Raw genomic sequence first — 23,127 nt, forward strand, 5'->3', positions numbered from 1 at the left:
AAGGAAGGGACTACAAAAGGGTTTTGCAAAAAACATATTCCAGAAGTTACCTCCTTTCACTACTGTGAAAGATAATTTCCTGCACAAACTTCCCTAAGGACAGTTTACCAGATTTCTTTGAAGTTACCTGGTCTCTGCTCTTTACAATTACCCAGATTACTTATCCAGTGTGACTTTATTCATATTAGCTATAAGAGGGGATTGTGAGCACAATACCTCAGTGACTGAAAGAGTAGGGGGTAATTTCCCACACTTCTCATTCTCATTATCTTTTAAAACTCTTTCCTTCCTTCCTTCCGACAAAATTCTCCTGTGTCCTGAAATATCCCACTTGCAAAAGCAAATGTGGCTATTCCTGCATCAGTATTAGAGTAATTAAGCTGTCCTTCCTGTCCTCTGCTTAGCAGATGGCAGGCTGGTATTCCACACAGAGCTGAGCATCTGCAGTCCTGTCCTTGAATAAACCACTTGCTGAATAGAAGTGGAAACAGAAATCACTCCAAGAAAACAGGGCTGCAATGCAGATTACTTGAAGACATGCTCCTAGCAATTTTTCAAGTCATTAAGCCATCACCTTCTGCTTTTGAGAAATGGCTGTTTCCTACCACCTCAAACTACTTTAACTCAAAGCAATTACACAATACTGAGGGGTTTTACAATGTCTAGTTACTCATTTTTATTCCAACTATCCATTCCATTCTATACAGGAACTTGTATATCATTTCAGAGACTGGGATAAGCCACTCATGGCCATTCAGCATTTGAATAGACTTTTCTCATTACAGGAGACCAAGGGCTGAAAGAAGAGTAGATTTTACCATTAGGCCAATATTCCTTTTAAGAGAAGGTAGTGAAGACAAAGTATCAACTATTCTACTCCAAAATATATGAAAGCCAGTAAAGTCACAAGAATTTGGGGATCTAGACAAAAGAGCAGTCTGTGCTGAGAAGTTCAACTCTGTAAGCCTCCAGGACTCTGCTGCATGTTTCAAAGTCCTATCCCAACTTCAGAATCTGCTCACTGGAGACAGCAGACACAGGTAAGCTGGAAGAACACTCAGTCCCACAAATGAGATGGTGTGGGAAAATGAGTTTTTCCCCAAGCTTGCCTGTTGATTACAGTATGCATTTATATATTGGAATGCTCTGAAGCAGCCCTGAACATGAACCATTCAAATCTGACAGTCTTTGCAAGGACATTCGAGTTCTTGTCCCACTCAAATCATTAGATGGCATTTAAATCAAACTGCTTACCTTCTGCTTTCATGTAATGCACAGAGTATGCAATCACTTTGTCTGAATTATACAGTGGCCTCTCCCAGGCCAGCAGGATTGCTGAGCTCGACATGGTTTCAGCGTGGACGTTGTAAGGTGCACTGGGCCTGTCTTCTGACATAACCACAGTGAGTCTGGCCCTGGAGAGAATGGAGCCCTGGCTGTTCTCTGCCATGCACTGATAAATGGCATCGTCTTCAGGAATGATCTGGTTAATCACCAATTTACTTGATCCAAAAGGAAGAAAAAGATGGAAAAAAAGATCACATCTTGGATAAACTTAGCTCCACATAATGAAACACCAGTCGTGTTTGCCTCTGCTTCCTAAGTTTAGTATAATTGACTTGCATGCCACAAATTCTTCTATTATGAATGGATGCTCAGCAGTGAAATTTATCACCCTGAAGCGTTCTGCATTACCTGCCATGTTTCTGTTTGTGCCTACAAAGCCAGGCACAGTGAAAACAAAACTGCACATCTATTCTCCCCCTGCAAAAAGCAGACCCTTAAGCTTTTAATTCCTTAATCACCTCTTTAATATAAGCTGCTCACTCAACAGAAGTAGTAGCAAGATTCTGCTACTCTGTAAATCTAAAGTAATTCTGCAGTGAAACTCTTCATTTCAGCCCTGCCCACCCTCCCTGCCTGATATGGCACTTCCCATATAAGCCTTACTGATTTTAGGTACTGATTAATGTGCACCCATCACTACATTTAATGTCCCATTTCAGGTTGACCTGAGTTCTGTCTTGATTGTCTGTAGCTAGCTACTGTAATGTCATCTTCTGGTAGCACATCACTAGCACAGCTCTCCTACAGCAACTGCCATCTTACCTGTTGTACATTTTTATTCTCCCATTGGAGTGTATTCTCCTTCCATTTTTTAACCATGAAATTTTGGGGGCAGGATTTCCTTCTGCTTGACAAGCAAAACGAGCAGTACCAGCTCGAGGCCTTGTTAAGCTTTCTGGCCATTCCACAAATGAAGGTGGAGCTACAGGTAAGTTACAAGAGGAAAAAAATAGTTTTAAAATCAAGCCCCTACAAATGCAAGGATATAACAATAAGTCATAACAATAATAATAATTAGTTTTCCAAATAAACCACAAGCCACTCAAACACATATACACAATCAGAAAGCACATTCCTTGTAAACAAAGCACATTTGTTTAAAGATACACCAGCTGCACAGATAGTATTTTTTTATCCATTTATGAATATAATCAAATCAAACTCCAGACTGTGACATACTGTTCTCTCATAGATACACATTACATATTTCTACTTGGTTACAGGGTCCTTTTCTGTGTTGAGAGCCTGTTCCCAGAGCAAACACTGCACCTGGGTATCTCCAAGTGCTAGCTCACAACTCAGATCTCGAGTATCTGACACTTCTCATCTAAGCCAGCAGCCAGAAGAAGACAGTCACAGTTCTGTGATCTGCTCAATCTCTGCAGTCTCCCTACAGCCCTCGGCACACCATGTTTGAGACAAAATGTCAGCCCAGCACACAGCAGAGCCCAAAAGGACAGCCACAAGGTGTTCAAACACACTGAAAAGGGAAGTGGGCTCACCCAGCACAGAGAGAGTTGCCATTGCCACTGTGAAGTTGCGAGTGCCGGGAATAGTGGCCCGGCAGACATAGACACCTGCGTGCTGCACCTTCACATCAGAGATCATCAGGTTCCCGTTCCCAAGGACTCGCGTGTTGAAGACATCAATGGACTTATGGTCTGTTTGAGAGAACACCAGAAGTGGTTACAAGGCTGTTCATCTAAATAACTTACCTAAACTGGGTTGTCTATGCAGGAATGGCTTAAATTAGAGTATAAAAGTCAAAAAATGCAAAGGAAATCACAGTTGAGCTTTCAGAGGTTTCCATTTTGTATTTACTTTGCTCTTCATTAGCTACCTGACCATTCAGATGGCTGGGCCTCACCAATTCTTAAGTGGTTTGTACCTGGAATTCACCACCTCAGCTAGAAGTTAACCTCCCATCTGCCTAGCACTATGATTCAGTTCACCACTACCAACACCCACAGCATCTTTACAGTGATCAACCATCTCCTGAATTATGCTGCAGATAAAACTAGCACATTTGATTACCGTGTATTTTCTATTTTCACAGCAAATCCTCTATGACTATTTTGTGAACTTTTTTCCTATTTGTTTGTCTATAAGATCCACTGAATCAACCAGGAAATACATGTTTATTTCTTACACTTCTAGAAACAAAAATGGAGGAAAATTTTTCATGGTTTGCTTCTACATGGAAGAGCAATGTTTGGAAGTTTGCTTCAACATTTAGGTACATATTGTAATGAGAACAAAGTAGTTTTCATGGAAAAAAAAAAGTGATGCACTGCTCAATGTTATTCTTACTGCATTCCCTCTTCTCCCCCTCTAGGCTGACTGTCCTGGGTTAGTCTATATTTATTCATAGTTCAAATGGACCATTAGCACAAGGTGCAAATCACATTCTCACAGGGCTTCTAAGAAGAAGAGTGTAAGGAATTCTTCCAGGTCTGTTTCATAGATGCAGCCATCCCAACCTGCCCCCACCACGGATTCTATTGCAGTCAGGGATCCCTGGAGGTCATCACCCCACCCTGCCTGTCCCTGTGCCCAGGGCAGTGCTGGATTGACAGCAGAGGCAGGGAATCCAAAGCTTCAGAAAACCTCGGGGCTTCTTGACAGCAGTGCTGAACCACAGAACTGAAAGCGTTTCACTCATCCTACCTGAACCTACTAATCGTTACCCTCTACACAAAGCCTCAGAACAGAAACCTAATTGCTCAAATCCTTTCTTTCCAGTTTTACTTCCTCTCCACAGGCTGAAGGTCACATGGGGTAATTTTAAGACCTACCTAACCGGCTCCATGAGATGATTGGCTTTGGATTCCCTGTGGCTACACACTCCAGTATGACAGTTTGATGAAGAGATGCTGTAATGTTTTGAGGACCAGCTATTATAGATGGCTTGTGAAAAGGCTTCAAGTCTGAGGCTTTGCAGAGATAAAAAAAAAAAAAGATAAAAAGTGAGCACAGTTGGACAAAAACTCAATTAAATATGAAATAAAACTTTTTTTTTTTTTTTTAGGGACACCAGAAGTCACATTTACACCAAAGCCTTATTTAAGTAATTGGGGAAACTTATATTGAACAATATTTTAGGACAAGATAAAAGCAAGCAAAATTATTTGGACAAGTGGTTTACCTACAGCTTTTCAAGGCTCTTAAGAGTTTTTGCTATACTGTAAGAAAGAATATGGTGGCACTGAAAAAATCTCACGTGGTAAATACCTGGAATAACACTCAGCACTGCCTCGGTGCTTTTTCGCCTATTGCCTGCAGTTGTGGCAACACACCGGTAACTCCCAGCATCCTTCTGCTCAACACCATAGATCTGAAGCACTCCTGTAGGCAGAGCAGTTATCCTGCCACAGACACCAAAAATAAGAAATGTAGATAAACATTCAGCCAGTGAACACCACGGTGGAATTAACTCCTTGATTTAGAAACAGCCATTGCTACACTGACCTGGGAACAGCAGGCTGGAGACTCTAAACATTCCCAATACATGACTCACCTTCCTGCCTTTCTGAACTACAGGACAAATTCCCCCCAGAACCACGAAGAGCAGAGGAATTTACTTTCAACAAGCAGATCTTTCTCACCCTCAAAACCAACCATCCCAGCCTTCTTTAGCCTGCTACTACATTCATACTGTTCAGATTGTCTGATATTTTACACCAGTCTCTGATACATGGACATTAACTGGTGTACAGTTCCCAGAAACCCATCTATGGTTTCAATGTTTAATTTCTCTTTTTCCCTTCCTTTGCATGTGGGGTATCTTAGACACTTTCAACTGGAGCTATAGGTCAAAAGGCACAGGAGTCAGTTCAAAGAACACAAACTGGACATGGAAAAGAATCTAACAGCGAACAGACTGTATTCTTCAAGTTAATCAGTTCATGAGAAGACCCCTTGCATAGAATTTCCCTGGTATCAAGTATTTTAACTCAATTTTCTGTATATATAATTCTTTATTGTCCCTCTAAAGAAAAACAAGTTCAGCATCAATTCCTCAGTGAAAGCAATCCCATTCAAACCATACCCAAAGCCGAAGTTCACCCATTCCATTCCCCACTGCAATGCCAGTTCCTGAGGATGACTTGCATACAAAATCCCCCAATAAGAATTCAAAGATCAGTGTAGACAATAGTGGGTGACACTGATCTGCACTCATAACACTTATTTAAAATTCATTATCAACATACCTATGACCAGCTATTTCAATAGTTGACATGGAACCTTTTTAATGTAATGGCATCGCAAGGATTCAGATTTTCTTCTTGTAGCAGGATCAAAATGACAGCAAAGAATAAAATACATTCTAAAATGCATAACCCTACATACCTGTCCATGACTAAGGGCAAAGTTGTTCTATTCACTTCCCATGTCACAGTGGCAGGAGGGTTTGCTGTTATTTTACAGGCAAATCGAGCTACTCCACCTTCTTGGACTTCAGTTGAAAGTGGCTGGACTTCAAATGCAGAAATGGCTAAAAAAAAAGATCATAAATTTTAAGGGACTAAAGTGAGAAAAAATTCCTGGTTAAATCAAACTCCAGTTCATAGATCAACTTGTAAAAACACCCAAAAATACTTCACATAATTCTTATATTTCTGTATGCAAAGAAAGATTGATCTAACTGCCTTGTCAACTTAGCTCAATAACATGTTTTCACTGGTTGAAGGTTTACTTAAAATAACTTTGCTTTAACCTAATTCAGTAAAAAAATATTTCAACAAAAATAAATATGACACGCTCAAATAGAATTAAGCACACAAATTGACTGGCATGCAGCTGGAAACCATACCAATTATTAGACTAACAAAGTTCAAGTCAATTCAACTAGTTTGGGACAGCCTTAAAAAAATTGACTGCAATAGGAAATTTCCAAAACAATTTTTGGTTCCTGACTCACTTTAACAAAAGAAAGCATTTGCAGAGTTATACAGGTTTGTGTGTGGTAAGAGAAAGAAATAAAAAAAAAATCTCAAAATAAGTTTAAGCCAGTGAGAACACTTCTATCCCAACAGTCTGAGCAGTCACCAAGCTGACATCCAATGCACAGAGCAACAATGTCATTTTGAGCATCTCCAACTTGAGGAGTTCACGATATTGAGCCAACTGGAGTGGCAGATCAATAGATGCTCTGCAGCTAATAGCTAAGAAATTGATCAGTTCTTGGATTTCCTTGCTCAAAAATAAGGGAAAGTAATACAAAACCTGCTAATTAATGGCTTATTTACTTCTACTTACAACTAACAGAACAATTCAGAAGCAACTCCTTTTAGATAACACAACACAAATATTTCACACACATTTCCACCTCCTGTAGCTGCAGAAGGACCAATCTCTATAAACTTAATGGTACTTCTTTTGTTTTTTAAAAAGTCAGATTCCAATTAAATTTCTACTCCTGTATAAGTGATACAGAAACATGGTTGCAATAGATAAAACAACAGTAAAAAGTTACTTGTCTCTTAATATTCAAGTTTTGTGTTTAAGTAATTTCTCTATTTTACCTGTTTATTAATGGAAATGGTTTTTCATCCTCAAAAATGCCATGGAGGATACACAGCACTAATGCATGCCAGGCATTCTACCGAGTGCTCCCCCTCCCTGTCATTTTAATGGTACAGAACAGCACTGAGAGATTAATATTGGGGTGTGAAGGAAATGTCAACTCACCTGATTGCTTTCCCCCATGCACAAATTAACTCCTAGCACAGACTTAACTACACAACTGAAAGATTCCTGTTACTCACATGCCTATTTCACTTTCCAGGTGTGACTTTTTTTTACTCTGCATTCCTGTAGCTGCATCAGCACTTCAGGAATGAGTGTTCCTAATCACACCAGCAGTCAAAGTGTGGCAGCTTTGTGAACAGACCTCCCAAAGACTGTGACAAGACAAGACCACAGAAACACCTCCTACAGCAAAACCACCTGGGAGCTGTTGGAGCCGTGTGATGCAAACACCACAGCCACTGTAACTAGGTCTGCACCTCCAGTGGGGCTCAGACACCCTGGACACAGGGAGCAGAGATGCCCCTGGCACCCACTGTTACAGCCAAACCTCTTGGCAGCAGGTCTGCATGGCCCCAGACACTCTGAGGCTGTTCCCACCTTCACTGCAGCCAGAACTATCCTCTCTCACCAGCAGAACTAGGTTCCACTTTTTGCTCTTTCTTTCACTTTTTAGCAGTAGCAGGTTCAAGAACACATAAAAACTCCCACAACATGCATACAGCTGTTACAACAAAACTCTTTCATTTAAAACCTGTTGGGGGAGACACAAAAGCAGTTCTTGCCTTAAGCCAATTTTGATAGCAAAGGAATCATCAGAAGTAAAAAAGAGACTTAGTTTTTTGCTATTTACAAAAGCTCAGCTTCACAAAACAGACTCAGTACAAGGTAAATAGCCTCCACAGAGAGCAGGTTATTCCCATATCTCTAAACTTTCTGGATTTGCTTTGTGCTGGATTTGATGCCATCCAGCTCTCCTGTAGTCTGCCACCACAAAACAGAGAGGTGGAGAAAAAGAAGAAGAAACAGGAACAACAGGAATCCAAGTTTGTCTTGCTTCCTTCCCTTCTTCTGAGTTCTAATTTCTCCCTACACAAACGTGTGTTCATCTGGAGTCACAATAATATTTCCCTAGTGCCATTCTTAACAGATTTTCTTTCTTTACAGAAAATACAATGCTTTGCATTCTCCATTTATTTACTGAAAGTATGATGCAGCAGACTAGACAAGTCTGCTCACATTTCAAAGTAGAATTTTTAGGGCAGTAGTAAAGGCACAAGTGATATGAACAATCCAAACCAATTCAATGTGAGTTTCAGAGCCATCCTATAGCAGAGCTGCACCACAGGCAGTGGCATGAAAAAGGATCACGGCAACAAGGCAGAAGGGTAATCAGAGGCTTACTGAAGCAAAGCTCTTTCACATCTTTAAAAGTTTCATCTCCACTGGAATTATAAAATTGCATTCAGAATTTTCTTATATTGGTACAGTTACCTGAAGAGACGCAGTGAGACAAATGAAACATAATTTAGCTTTTCATTTATGTATATAAAAAGAATTATTTACATCCATGCACTCGGTACATTACAGCTGTAAATTAAAGAGAGAAGTGAGACTCTCAAGTACTACAAAGAAAACTGAGGGCAATTGGTATTTCACAGACCACAAAATGCCATCACAATAGCAGGCAAGAACAGGTTCAGCTACACTGTATAGAAAGTCCAGTGCAAGTTGTTAACTGAAGCTGATATGTAAAGAACATTTTTCCACCTGAGCAGGAACAATGTATCTCCCCTGAAAATTCATCTTTAAAGACAGAAAAAGTCACAACCATGAAGAACTGCACAAAATCTTTTAAAAAAACAACTTACTAATGCTACTAAAAGTAGTTTTTAGAAACAATCCCTTCTTACCTCTTAGCTAATTTTATACAATATTTATCAGTTTAGCTCAATACTTGCTCCCTCTGTATCTTTCTTTACTCACATCTCTGACTTTATTTGTTCCAGTAAAATCTGTTTTTACAAGTCTATTGCTGTCTCATGAAATCTGACCTCTTTGTAACAGGCTTGCTTTCCTGGCAAGCACTGGTTCCAACTCAGAACCCCAAGAACAAGTCATTAAAGCAGTGCTGTTAAGAGGCCAGAGCTCTATAAAATGGATAAGAAACAAAGTCTCAAGAGACATACCCTGCTCCCAAAAACAACCCTGCAACGCAATAAATGTAAGTGCCTTTTTATTTGAGTTTCCCCCCACCCTTCTCCAGTCTATTTAATCATTTTGTTCCCAGATTTATAGCCAAAAGAAAATGATTAATACTACTCTGAAGCTGATGCTACTCTGAGAAGCTGATGCTCCCACCTTTTTCAACTTGCAAGATACTAAATGCTGCTTACAGAAGACAATAAATAGAAACTATTTACTTGTACAAACTCCTGAAATTTATGTGATAGGTGTGTGTGTGTTTGTATGGTCACTTCTGAGAATGAAGATCTTTACTGGGCAGAGCTGTGTGATTTATGCCATCAATGTTATCTATGCAGAGAGAAATCAGACTTCAGTTCTGGTACGAGTTCCTTCATTTACCACTGAGGCAATATCCACAGGTTCAAAACGTAGATGTTTGCTTTCTGTGACAGGCTGACGAAATATTAGAGAGCTGCTGCCAATGTACATGGATTGAATACTATCTTGCATCAGGTAAAAACTTTCTGTGTACCTAAGCAGGTTTAGCCTAACACAGATGTAACTATTAAATGAAAAAGTCATACTTGAGAAGCTCATGCCTCACACCTTTTGTTTGTTTGCATGCAGCAGCAGTCCTTCACTGACTTTGATGAAGTCCTGAAGCTTGCTGCAACACAAATCCAGTGACCTGCTGCTCCCTTACATGCTGCACTTTCTACTTACACGCTTCATGTCTTTCTGAACTCATTTTCTGAATGAGCTTCCTTAAGAGGCAAAAGAAATTCCAACAACTTACATGTTGACTACTGTTTCATCACAGCTGACTCTAGCCTAAGACTGGACTACAACTGTGAAATAAAAAACCTGTAAGAATGAAAGATAAACCCAGAACAGAAACAGTAGCACAGTTTTCAACTAACCAGAATGCACCAAATATTGAGAAACTCTGCAGCACATGATAGTGATGCTTAAGTGTTTCTCAAGAGATAATGGCCACTCAGAGAGATGGACTGCTCAGCTGGAAAGAACAAAAGTGCATAATGCCATAAAGGCATCTGTTAATGCTATTGAGAATTTCACAATAGCCCTAACCCTTCAAGTGAAACCAAGAACCTTTCTATTTTTTTTAAACTCTCTGGTGAAGAGATTTTTTTTCTCATTTGAGAAAAATAAACTTGTATGTTAAAGAGAAGCTATGGCTTTTCCCAAAGAAATGGATTTCAGGGAAGCACATGACAACTCTCGTCTTCTTGATGTAGTTTTTATGACACACCTTCTCTGAAACAGTGTTGAAAAATCCAACAAATATACACGTGTATTATATTTTAACACCAAAGCCAATCTGCACGTATTTTCTTGGAGTTTTTGCAGTTTCTCAGTTCTTGTAGGAATGAGGTTTAAAAGAGATTATGAAAGAAGTTCTGCCATGCCTTTTGGCTGTATAGACACCCATTTCCAATGATTTCCTGCTCAAATGGCACACTTTGGTCTGGATCTGGATTTGGAATAAACTTGATATGAGTATATACCAACAGATCCAGACACTTGGCAAGACTGCAGACACACAGCTCTTCTCATTTCTGAACGAGCATGTGGAATACACAGAGCTGGGGTTGTCATCAAGTGATACAATCTTCCCTGAGTTTCCCAAGAGATGCTAATAAAAATTAGGTTTTTTGAAGTCGAAGTTCTGCTTATTACATACAGTTCAGAGGTGAATGCCACACAAATACAGCAACATGGGTAAAGATTTTCATAACTGAAAGTGAAAAGGGACTACTGTGAAAGGACATCCTGTATGCGCTACCACAAGCAGAGTGATTTCTTGCACTCATCCTTAGAACTTTAACCCAGTGTTGTTTGACCTAGAATTACTATTTTTAAAATGAGAGGCATAAAAATGAGAGATTTCAAGGGAAAAAGAACCTGACCTGTAAGGAAAGATTAAAAGAGGTGGGATCTGATTAGCTCTGTAATCTCAAGAGAGTAATCTCTTGAGAGAAGTGATAGTCTTACTGATTAATGAGAGTCATTGCTCCCTGTTTTCCCTAATACTATTCTGTATGTTTGTAAGACCAGAAAAAGCAAGAAGGGGTTTTGGCTCCAGCATGGGAAGTTCAGGTGAGGTTGCTGAATGGAAATGTATTGGAGCAGGCAAAATAGGGAGGCAACTGCATCTGCAAAGACTTTATCTCACCCATTGTTTGTTAGGCATCTCTAATGGCCATTACTTAAGGCAAACAACTGAGCTGAGATGGAACCGAGTTCCATCTGTAGGAGGAAGTGATATCATCCAGAACACATTTGGCCCTTTCAGGCACAAAGGAAAAGTGTCAGTTCATTCTGACTGTCATAAAAGACTGTAATTCAAACAACATACTGGTAATGGCATTCTTATGAATTACCAGAGATTTAACTCTTATGGTAAATTGCACAGTGTGGGTTTTTCATTAAAGTCAGCTGTTATTTTTAATTTCTGCCAGAATGGTTGGAAAAATAAGCTTAACTAAAAGACACTTTTTCTATAACCTTGCATTTTAAAGAGATATTCTGAAACTGCATGTTTTTGTCCTACTATTGGGTAAAACTTTAGTTTAATACACTTCATTTTAATCAATAACCAAACCATGCTGAAAGCCTGATACATAAATTTAATTGGAACAAAATTAGTTGCTTTACCCCCAAAAAATCAGATGTGTACTAAATAAATAAATAATCAGATAAATAATACAGACTGCTGCCTGTACATCACTGCCCACACATTAAAACCTCAATGAAAATTCTGGAGCATGCTATATCAGATGCTTAAGTTATTACACAAGAATTTTTGAACTGTATTCTTCTTTCTCTGTATTAATAATCCCTGGCAGTAAATGCTATCACACTTTGCTATGCTAATGAGTTGTTCTGGCCTAACAAAAAGCAACTGATAGCAATAAAACAACTAAACAACTGTTCTCTCCTCCCAAAAATCTAAAGCCAGGGAGAGGACCGTGGTGTTCATAGGCCTTTTCTCAGATAACTTAAGGCTCTCAGGATGGTTGTTCTTCTCACTTGCATGCTGAGAAACACCTGTAGGAGGGAAAAAGAGGAGGAGAATAGTGACCCATCCTGTTCCAATCCCTGTGTTGCTGCAGAGGAGAGCAGAATACTGTTCCTTATCTAATGCACAAGGAAATTGTGATTACAGATTGAATCTCCAACACCAGGACCCACAGCTTTTAATGTCCTTTAACCCAGGCACAACCACACCTTCAGTGTCTTTCCAACTCCAGCTGCTTTCTTTACACTTCAAACAAGCTTTTCCAGACAATTTCACTTCCAAAGGTGGCATACATTTTACAGGATTAATGAACCAGTTCACCAGTTTTAAAATCCATACACGTGTGTGTGCGTGCATAGCATAACTCCAGTAGTGAGAAAAAACACAGTCTTTAAGCTATCTCACTTCACCCCACTGATATCTTGGGAAAAGCTTTGCTAGAATGGCACCTTGTACCCTCTAATCCCAAATTAAACTAAATCCTTTTAATGTGCAACAAGGAGATTGTTGCTATTAATCCCTGGATTTTAATGAGGTACTAACACTAAACTGTTAGACATGACTTTAAAATCAGTTTGCGCTCAAATTGCCTGGAAATGTGGCCATCCTGCTAAAGGGCATTCATTTTACCTTTCTGTTTTGTTTCCCAGCTTCCTATTTTAGCTTTAATTTCTGCCTTTCCTTTGTTCTTTTGAGCTGCAAACATATTGGTTTGCCGTAACTATGACACATAATTTCTCAATATAAAAAAGAAGATCACTTTCTTGGGAAATCTAAAGTTGCACATAGAAAGTGTGTGAGGAATGACACCCAATTCAGACACTATGCAACAGAAGAGAAATATTTGAAGGGAGAAAGAAAAACAAGAGGGAGACACAATCAAAAAGCAGCCTTGAATTACTGATATCAAATCTGAGGAAGAAAATCCTTCCCTTTAGTATGACCACTATAGCAGCAGTTTTAAGGATGATAGTTAAGAATTGCATTGAAAAAGGAGAAAGGAGTCCAGACTTGAACTATTACCTTACAATTAAATAATAGGGTTAAATGAGACTGAAACTGCCACATTGATTTGACACTATCAATAATTGATATGGGAAATCTAGTAATCTCTCTATCCCACAATTGTTTTAACCATTTTCCATTTAGAATCTCCTAGCAGGCATTTTAACATTTTAGAGAAGGTGGATCAGAATTACTGTTTGCACAGAGCACAATGATATTCTACAGCAGTTGTTCTGATACTTTGGAAAACCATGCAGAGTGGGAAATTACAGAACTGCACGTTCATGAGCTGCTATCTTCACACTATAACTTGGGTTCCAGAAAACACAAACCTAAACAATAACAGTAATAATAAAAAGAAAGGAAAAAGCCCAAGTATTGCAAAAAGCTAACAAGATTAGAAACCCCATTTCTATAGTGTGAAAGACACAAGCACAGAATATGAACCAGGTTTGGCCATGAAAATTGGCATTCCAAAAACTGACATTCCCTTTAGACAAAACTGATCCTTGATACCATGTGTTCCTCATGTTTCAGTTCACAGAACAGTACTGTTGTATCTAAGGAGCAAATTTTTCTGAGGCATTAGCCTGCAAAACCCTTTCAAAATCACATTCTGAGTTTCGGAGGGACCAGAAGATACTCTGCACAGAGGGGTAATTACAGAAAGCTTTCACTGATAAATACCAAGAAGATCCCAGATGAGGTGATGAGAGAGGATTTGGGCCATCTGCCCTTTCTGCTATTCTCAATTCATTACTTCTGCTCTGGACAAATCTTCTCCAAGGCCCTGACTGCTCAGCTAAAAGCTGAGCTCCTTTGCACAGCTTACTGCAGCTTGCCTCCAACATAGTGCCAGACAATTTGGGAATCTGCTCTGCTAAAACTCATGGTCACCCTATTGCAAAAACAATTACTCCAAGCCTACCACACACTTACTTCCACACTAAGCTAAACAGTGAGAGAGAAATGCAATAGAGGAAGTAATGGAAAAGGTAAGAAACATAGGTATGTTGTTGTTTTTCCTTTCTTCTCTCATATTCTTGACAACTTGCACAGATATCTAAGAAGTGCAATGATTAGAGTCAATGAATTTCAAACTAAGAGGCACATCACCAGGAATTACTGTCCAATCTCCGATAAGAAGGGAGAAAAGAAATCTTTGGCCTCATATACAAATCCCATACCTATAAAATATAAAGCAAAACTATTTCTTTGTGCATTAAAATCTTTACACAGCAATGTCCAGTGTCCCCGCTTAAAAAACCAAAAATTTAAAAATTGCCCATTCACAAACAACCCAGCACTTTTCTGGTACTGAAGAATGCTACAATCTAAAGGCAATGAAATGGAGAAGCAAAGAGGTCAACAGCCTGAGCACCCTCGAACAAAAGTTCCCTTGGAGATGTCAGCTGCAATCTCATTTGTTTCCTCTAACACTTTCAGGTCCCCCTGCTCCTTTCTTTAAAGCTCCTAATTCAGTGGCTGACAAATGATCATTTTAAAAATCCCTGTACAGGAATAACCAAGTCTGAATTTGTCCACTGAAGATCACTCAGCTCTCCATCGTTTGGGCTGGGACTAGATTCTATAAAAGTGCTTATGGCCACACACAGGCAGGTTTCACCACCAGCTTCTCAAAGTTAAGGCCAGTCTGAAGTTTCATATATAGTATTTTCTCTTCCTGAGATCCTGGAAGCCACCTAGGCTGTCCTGGACCAGGTTTTTAGGGAAATGTACTCATTTATCCTTTCTTTGCTAACTATATCCTTATTCTTTCATTCTTACAGTATCCTCAGAAACAAAGAAAATACATTGTCTTCTCCACTAGCCTAGTTTCAGCTTAAAAACACAATATCCACATACAGAATGGAAGTTTTGTGAGCAAGTTTCTCATCTATTCCAGTGCAGAAAATCAAGAGAAGAGGATTCAAGTGTGGATGCATATTGAAGACAGTTCACAGAAAAGGAGGAAAACCTTGAAAAGTAAAGAAGAAAATACCTCAACACCATCACAATACATCAGGAATCTGATACTGATCTGGGATAAAAGCAATAATTTCTTATCAGGATATACTATACTTTAAGAAAGGTGCTCTTTTTTCTTTTGCTAAACAGGCAGCACTAAATATTGCAAAGTGTTAAGCTTAGCAACAAAGAGCTCATAATTAGCATGTCAACTTTGTATTTTATAGAAAAAAAAATCTCAAAGCAGTTGAAGAAAACTGGCTCCTCAGAAGTGGCTAACCATTCATCAAAAAATTCTCTTTAATGCAGGCACAATTCAACAAGGGGTCTATTAGAATGCACTGTTCCCTCCTCACTTCTCCAAACCACTGGAACGAACACACAGATTGTTATCCATGGCATATGAACATAATTGTGACAATAAATGGGATCCTGGGCAACAGCAATGTGCAGAGAAAATAACAGGAGGATCCTCACTGACACACTGCCAACCTGTGAATGCCTTATTTAAGTTTGTTCTCCTACCCATCAGGTGCTCTTAGAGCCACTTCATTCCATCTGAAATGAGAATACAATATGGCAATGGAAGGGCATGCATCAGAACTCTCAAACTGAGAGGGAAGAACGTACAGGGTAATACACCCAGGTCTTTCCATTTTACTTTGGTAGAAGCAGCTGCTGATACGGCAAAAATGCCACTCTAGCAGCTACATGCAAGCTACTCACATGAGTACACATCTGAATCATTTAATAGGAGGCAAAAAATATACCAGTACCATCCCTCCCAATAAAAGCAGACAAACACACCACCTCAGGAGTTATCACTAGCACTGTTTTAAAGGAATTAAAAGATTGAGGCTTTGAAATACGTGGATCTACATATTCAACTGTTTATTGATGGTGTGACTGACATTCCTTACTGAACCATGTAAACAAGCATGGGAGATTTGATCTTTTCACTTCTGAAGGCATCCCAGCTGGGGTTTTCCCTTCTCAGTCTATCTATCATCCAGGCAACAGTGTGTGGCCACAGAAGGCACAATAAATGCTAATGCACTTATCAAGGAATTCCCCTCTGCTCTTCTGCAGACAAGAAGCATAGGAAATAGGAGAGAAAAGGCACACAGTAAGCCACATTAACCAGCTTCAAAGCTGTTCTACTTGTGTGGCTGCATGCATTCAGGAGAAAGAACACACCACTTTTTCCCTTGCAAGGACTGATTTCCTTCAGCAGTTTGCCCAGTGATTGCCTTCTAGTATCTATGCTTAATCCCACAGATGCCTTTCTTTGGAGTCGCTGCCATTCTGTGAAGAATTAGTTCTGCTTAATAGCCCAACTGTTGCATGGGGAACATCCAGCACAGTTTTGCACTTTACAACATGAAGACAAGGATCAGAACACAAGCACGATTTTGCAACAAAAGACATGTCCCTTCACAACTAACCTAATCAGGCATCCAAAAAGAAAAACCAAAAAATCCCCACAAAACCAAACAAAAACAATAAAACTAAAACCCACACAAATCAAAACAGAACGGGAAAGATTTAAAGATCGACTGCTATGATTTTAAACTTCCTCAAAGAACAAGAAAAATTTAATAATCAGTTAGTGTAACACAGAAAAGACAATTTCAGCACTTTGCAACAGAAGTGTGCAGTGCTGGAAGCATAAAGCTGCCCCATTCTGAGCAATGAATTTCACTGCAGATGCTAGCAGAAGGGTAAGACCTCTATTTATCGGTCTTGCATCTCTTAAAATAAATAAATGCTATTCCTGGCTAAAATAAAACTAGACCCTAAGCAGAATGCAAAACCCACTCTTCACCTCACCCTGCCTAACTCATCAATCAGAGGAAGCACCAGAGAGCACATCCCAGGCCAGGAGTGGGGCCCCACACATTCCTGTGCTGCACCACCCACCCTGTGCCTTCCCTCACATCTGGGGGAAGGCAGAGGAAGGGGTTTCATTTCATACAGTGGCTAACTGACACCATCCCCATATGAATGAGTGTAAGCTGATATGGTGGTGCTGTTAAGTCTCCAGACTGTCAGAAACATTATTCCTGAGAGATAGGAGCAATCTCCTTTTTTTGCTTACAGTGTTTCAGAACCAGCATCCCAGGATGAAAGACCATCTCAATGCAAAACGCTGAGCAGGGGTGCTGGGAATTCAAACCTATCAGCCCCCTCTCCAAATGTCAACATTTCCTCATTCCCACGGGGAAAGGAAAAAAGAAATGCCTCCACTCTCAAGGGCCAAATGCCTGCAGCTCATTTCCCTGTCACCAAATGCCCCACTACTGCATTACACAGCCCAGAGAACTCACCCAAGAACAGTCTTTCAGCAGAGGGTAGTAACTAACTTAAAATTTGAATGTCCTAAACTTTGAGAGCATCAGGGAGAAAATCAGAAACAAATGTCACACAAAAAAAACAAGCAACATAAGACACTGTCAGTACTACCTATTTATTGAAGCTACTTAAATCCTCTAATTAGATGTTTGCCTGTAAAAATATGTAGGTACAGGAGGCAGAAATGTTTACAACTCCTGCAACTTTCACATGAAACAAATCAGAAGTGCAGCTTCCAGAAAAAAATTATTTTGTCTTCAAATGTCTTTAGAGGAAGTCACCTCACTAATGAATGCTTGGGTGGGAGGAATTTGTTGGACTCTTGGATTTCCAGTTTGCCCCATCATAGCACAACCAGACACATTCTACTGACAATACATTTACTTATTAGATTGTTTATATTTTCCAATACACAATGACAACCAATTTTTCCTTTCCATGATTTTTAAAAGCTCATTTTTTGTCTCCAGCTCAAGGCCATGAATCAAAGCCACCAGGGAAGCACTGAGGGAAGTGTTATCAGGAGCCCAGAGAAGCTGGTATTCCCAACTCAGACAACCTACTCCAGCCTGAAACAAGCAATTCCCAAGCAAGGCAACTGATCCCTGGGAAATGCAGCTTCTGGCAGGAGAGGAATACCACCAGGCCTCCATGAAAGAAGGCTGCCTATTCAACAGGTGTTTTATTTATCCCAGGTTTCTGACACATATGTAGAGGTGTATAACAAAGAAGTGTTAGCAAGGTTAGATTATCTCAGACTTCCATCTTCCTTTGTGCTCTTAAGGTAATTAAGCCATTCATTTATCTTGACAAATACAAAATTCTCCCTTTTCCCCAAAAAAGGAGGGAGAGAAAAGGATACAATATATCAAGCTTCACTATATTTTCTTCTAAATTATGCCCTTGTGCTTCCATCAGCAGAAGTAAAATACCTTGGCCTGGAGCCAATCAGAAATCCCATATAATATGTTCAATAAGCCAAATCAAAACAGTGCATAGCTTATGAGAGTGGGGAAAAGAAACTTGAAGGTCGTATTTCATCTGCTGCAGCTCATCGTGTTCATTCAAAGGGAGGCAGAAGGTTAACTGGCAGGATCTGCTCCCTAATGCCTGTTACTTCCAGTGGAAGGAGCTAAGCAACAACGTGCTTTGCTCAGTACTTCGTGAAGAGGAACAGCAAGGAAATCCTAATTCTCAGGAAACACAACCCAGCTGGAGGGCAAGTGGAAAGAGGAGCCTGGCAACACACTGAAGCTGAAACACACCTCCCCAGCGCAACTCCAAGTTGGTTTTTTGCACATATTAGCGGTAAAACTGAAAACATGATTTGAGTTTCAAAATGCATGGAAACACCTTCCATGTTTTAAAAACAGAATAAAAAAGCTTCACAAAAAAGGGCATTCCAAACCAGCAGAAGGAAACAGCTCTCCTAAGCATTTAGAAAATGCCGAGCTTGTACAACAAACTTCAGGTGAAAACAGCTACTAGATAGAAAATACAAGGATCTACACACAGCTTTACCATTGCTTGTATTGTCTGGAGGAAAGTAATTTCTTAGCTTGAAGGATCAAGCTAGGATCTAATATAATGATCTAATTTAAGGATCTAATTTACTTTCTTCTCACTTTTTCCTTGATCCAAAACAGAAGCAACACACTCATCTTTTACTAACTTGATGCTTTCCTGGATTGCTCAAAACCATATAAGAGGTATTAGGAACATTAATACTCATATAACACACACATTAAATCTAAGAGTGAGATTTACAGTAATTAATATTCTTAATTCTGTCATATCAACCAATCACAAAAATCTATGGATTTTTTGGCAGAAACACAGTGGGGTGGACAAATCACAGAAAGGACAGGATCTAAAACAAAAACCAATCCAAACAAAACAACCCTACTGCACTGATGGAATGGAAATTATCTGTCCCTCTACATGAGCACCACACTGCACTGATAAACTAAATCTTTCTTTGATTGAAGGCCGAATTAAAACGGAGCAATGCAGGAACTCTTCTGACCCAAAAGTAATCCACTCAATCATATAATGCATCCCCTTCCTTTTAGTAAAATGAATAGCCCTCCATAGAACCTTTTTCTTCCTTGACAAGTCCTTGACAGAAGAATGTGAATCTGGACAGTTAAATGAATCAATCACCAGCTGCTAGTCTAGGGCCAAGATGGTGAGCCGAGGGGCCTGCCAGAGTTCACTGACCACTGGTCAAAGCAGGACAAAGGCTTTGCCTCTATGAATAGTCTACTCCTGGGATCCAAAGGTCACTTAGCTGCCTTGGAAACAGTCCCCTTTGGTTATTTAAAGTTCTCAGGCTATTCTGCCACAGATATTATTGTTTCAGGTGGTCACCATCTTTCCCCATCACAAGTTTGTGAAAGGCGAGGAGACCATTATTTAGATAAATGGAGGACAATGGTGAACACGGCAGCAACTAAATAGTGAGGAAAGGAACAATTAAAACAAATAAAAACAATGCTTTACCCTTCCCCATAATTCCAGCTTCTGAACAGGCCTGTGAAAAACATCCTCAGAAAAAGAAGGTCCCAGCACCCAAAGGTACAGATCCCCAGGAGGATCCAGATGCACACATTGCATCAAAGGAACGAGGTCTGGAATACTCTGCTGCCTTTGAGATTCTTTACATTAATGTACCAGGAAAAGCAACAAAGAAAAAAATAAACAAACAAGTATTGGAGCTTTTCTCTAGTTGCGACTGTGGGGCTGTACTTCCAAAAATCTGCCCTGTGGCTCACCATAAGGCCTGTAGCCTAACAAGCAGGGGATAGTCCAGGCTACGTGGGGGAGTAAATATTTGAGAGAAGAGACAGAGCAGATGAAAGAGGAGGTGAAACCCACAGGTGCCAGCTCCTCCACAGCACTGGGGCCCACAGTCCTGCCGGGCACCTCAAAAAGCTCTTCTCCTCTGCACCAGCAATACACCCAATTTCATCTCAGTAAGAGATGAAATTTTTACAGAAAGAGTAAATTTTGTATTGACAAGCACCAGAGAGTGCATAGATGAGCATATGTGTGTGTGTGTGAATATATATAAATAAAAATATTACCTGAGGAGAATTACTATCAAGTTAAAGTTATTGCTAAATACATGCTCAGATACCAGAACATGTTTTGGTTGAATCAGGAAGTTCTGACAAACTTACTTGTTTAAGAACTTGCCACAAGACCCTCTGTTACAAATCTTCTTTCCATGACATCCTGCCCATATAAAACTATTACTTTCAAGCATATTTATTTCATTTTTTTAAAATTACATACATCATTAGATAAATGAAGCTAATCCCTCACACATTCAATATTTCTCTTATATATGTGTATACACATGATGAAAATTTCTCAAATGCTCAGAAGCTGGGAAACAGAAGAAATGATGCTGTTTATGTAACTGATTTGCTCTGTTTATATACACTCTTTAGGAAACAATACAAGTGCACAATTGCACTTCCCCCACTATTCACAGCACCAAATGAATGGTGCTCACATAATGAGCATCTATTCAATATTTTGTTTTCTCCTCTCTGTTCAGTGTGTGGCCTCATTCCTTGTTTATTACACTGTGTTAGGCACTGCCCTGAACAGAGTTACCAGCTTCCTTCTGGCCTTCCCTGCAGGGCTGTGCACAACAGTTCTCTTCATAAATGCTCCTGCACCCACTTTCACAACACCTTGAGATTATGTTCTATTATTATTTTAATTTTACTGTTGGGTACAGACAAACATTTGGTGGAGGACTGAAATATTCACTAAATTTAGACTTCCAAGACACAACACTGATCCTTCACAGCACTCCATGTGTTGCAATCATGGACAGCTCCCCCAGCTTGTCGCAGTTCCAACTGACTGGACCTCAGAACCTCGTATCAAATATTGAGGCCATAAGAAATACATAATCAAAGACTTCCCATGAAAAGTTGGGACAAGTGGACTCGTGTCACATATTACAGAAGCTTTTGGCTGAAGCAGAAATGCATTTTTAATATGCTAAAAGATTCCCAGACTAGGAGATTATTCTTTGTCCTTTTAAAGTTCCCAAGGGAAGTCCAGGCCTCCTGGGTCCACATTCGATGTCCTGAAAGACCAGCTGCTCTGATGGGCACTCTCTGGAGTCAGTCTTTGCCAGACCCCCAGTTCTCTTCCAGTCTGAGCTTGTACCCATGGCAATCTGCAAAGGAGCCAAGCAAGGTTCTCCTCAGCCTCTTCCCACCAATACCCTTCCTGACCTCTAGACACATGAGACCACTCACACCTCCACCTCACCCCCTTCCCCTCCCAAACTTCCTCCCCAGGTAATTAGAGCATTGTTTCCAGCTTTCCATGCCAGCTGGTTTCTCCAGGCAGTGTTAGATCACACTTCAGCTCCTCATTAATGCAGAACAGGAGAAAAAAGCAAGTCTACATCTGTCCAGGACTGCTCAGAGGGAAAGCCCAGCTCGGTGTTCACGAGACACAGGCTCAGCACAAACATCGCCTCCTGCCTTGAGCTACTCAAGCTGAGGAAAGCTGTGTGAACATACGCCAAAAAACAAAAATGTTTGAGATTTTTCCTCAGAACTTACAGGACAAATTCTAGTCATAGCAACAACAAAAGCTACTTCCAGACACAAAGACCCCAATATGTTCCATGTCTCTGTTCCCTAAGTAGACATTTCCATGCTGTCCTAGTGGAAAAAAAATACAGAGAAAACAGTTTCCTCTTCAATTTGCTCTAGGGAACAGGATAAACAGTCCTGATGAAATATATTGTATTAGAAAAATTAAAAAGCAGAGATGAATACTGACATGACAAATTTCTATCAAAGATGTTAACATGTCAGAAAATTAGCAACTACAGTTCTACAATATAAATATTTGGTAAATTTAAGATCAGAGTGCCACTAGGCCCCTCAGAAAAAGATCATCATTTGCACACACACACACAAATAAATGAGCAAAAGAAAAGTCTGCCACTGGTTGTTAATTTTTTTTCTTTTTTTTTTGCAAGAATCATGATTTAAAAGCATCGATAGGTTTCATCTCTACTATGTAAAAATAAAGTCTGGCAGACAATTCTTTCTTGGGGCAGGCAGTGGGGTGACTTTTTATACCTTCTTAGAAAATCATGGGGTGTTTTTCCCATTGATAGAACTCTAGGCTCTGTTGTTCCTTCAGAGACATTCTTACTAAGAGGACTACAGCCAGACCACACTAACAATTCAAACCTATGTCACCTCACCTAGCATAAATATTTCAATTATTTTAAATCAACACCTTGGTGAGGTTACCTTCACACTGCTATTTCTTGAGATGGTCAGAGCTCATCTACCAGTCAGTAGTTTCCAAAAAGAGAAGACAAGCTCTCCCCAGTTAGACCCAAATCTTTATGTTTCACTGCAGTTTCTTTTTTTAATAACTTTGTGTTTACATCATGAGTGGACTTTCATATCTAGTACACACTAACAACCCCCAGGCTACTTTCTACTAATGAAGGTCATTAAAGAAACTGTCAACATTATAAACATTCATCTAAACACAAAGCACAGATTTTGAAGTGCTTCATTCTCTCAGTAGGATCTACTTCCAGGATCTCCTCTGGTGCACAGAATACACATAACTCTAAAAGGAAAGAAATATTGTTTCTATACCATGGCTAATAAAATTCTTCATGAAAAATATTTATT

At 39.7% G+C, this 23,127-nt stretch overlaps 1 protein-coding gene across 1 annotated transcript in view; it reads right to left on the reverse strand.

Annotated features, from left to right (window-relative positions):
- Nucleotides 1-23,127, reverse strand: part of PRTG (protogenin) — a 75,896-nt gene that overhangs the window by 40,235 nt on the left and 12,534 nt on the right. The window contains exons 3-8 of the mRNA XM_086848917.1: nucleotides 5,698-5,842; nucleotides 4,579-4,712; nucleotides 4,143-4,280; nucleotides 2,850-3,008; nucleotides 2,110-2,269; nucleotides 1,255-1,502 (exon numbers count right to left, since the gene is read on the reverse strand). Coding sequence (XP_086705043.1) covers nucleotides 1,255-1,502; nucleotides 2,110-2,269; nucleotides 2,850-3,008; nucleotides 4,143-4,280; nucleotides 4,579-4,712; nucleotides 5,698-5,842 — 984 coding nt within the window. The remainder of the gene's footprint in view (nucleotides 1-1,254; nucleotides 1,503-2,109; nucleotides 2,270-2,849; nucleotides 3,009-4,142; nucleotides 4,281-4,578; nucleotides 4,713-5,697; nucleotides 5,843-23,127) is intronic.

The sequence above is a fragment of the Cyanistes caeruleus genome, chromosome 13 (genome assembly GCF_971803275.1).
Source record: "Cyanistes caeruleus chromosome 13, bCyaCae1.hap1.1, whole genome shotgun sequence".
NCBI lineage: Eukaryota > Metazoa > Chordata > Aves > Passeriformes > Paridae > Cyanistes > Cyanistes caeruleus.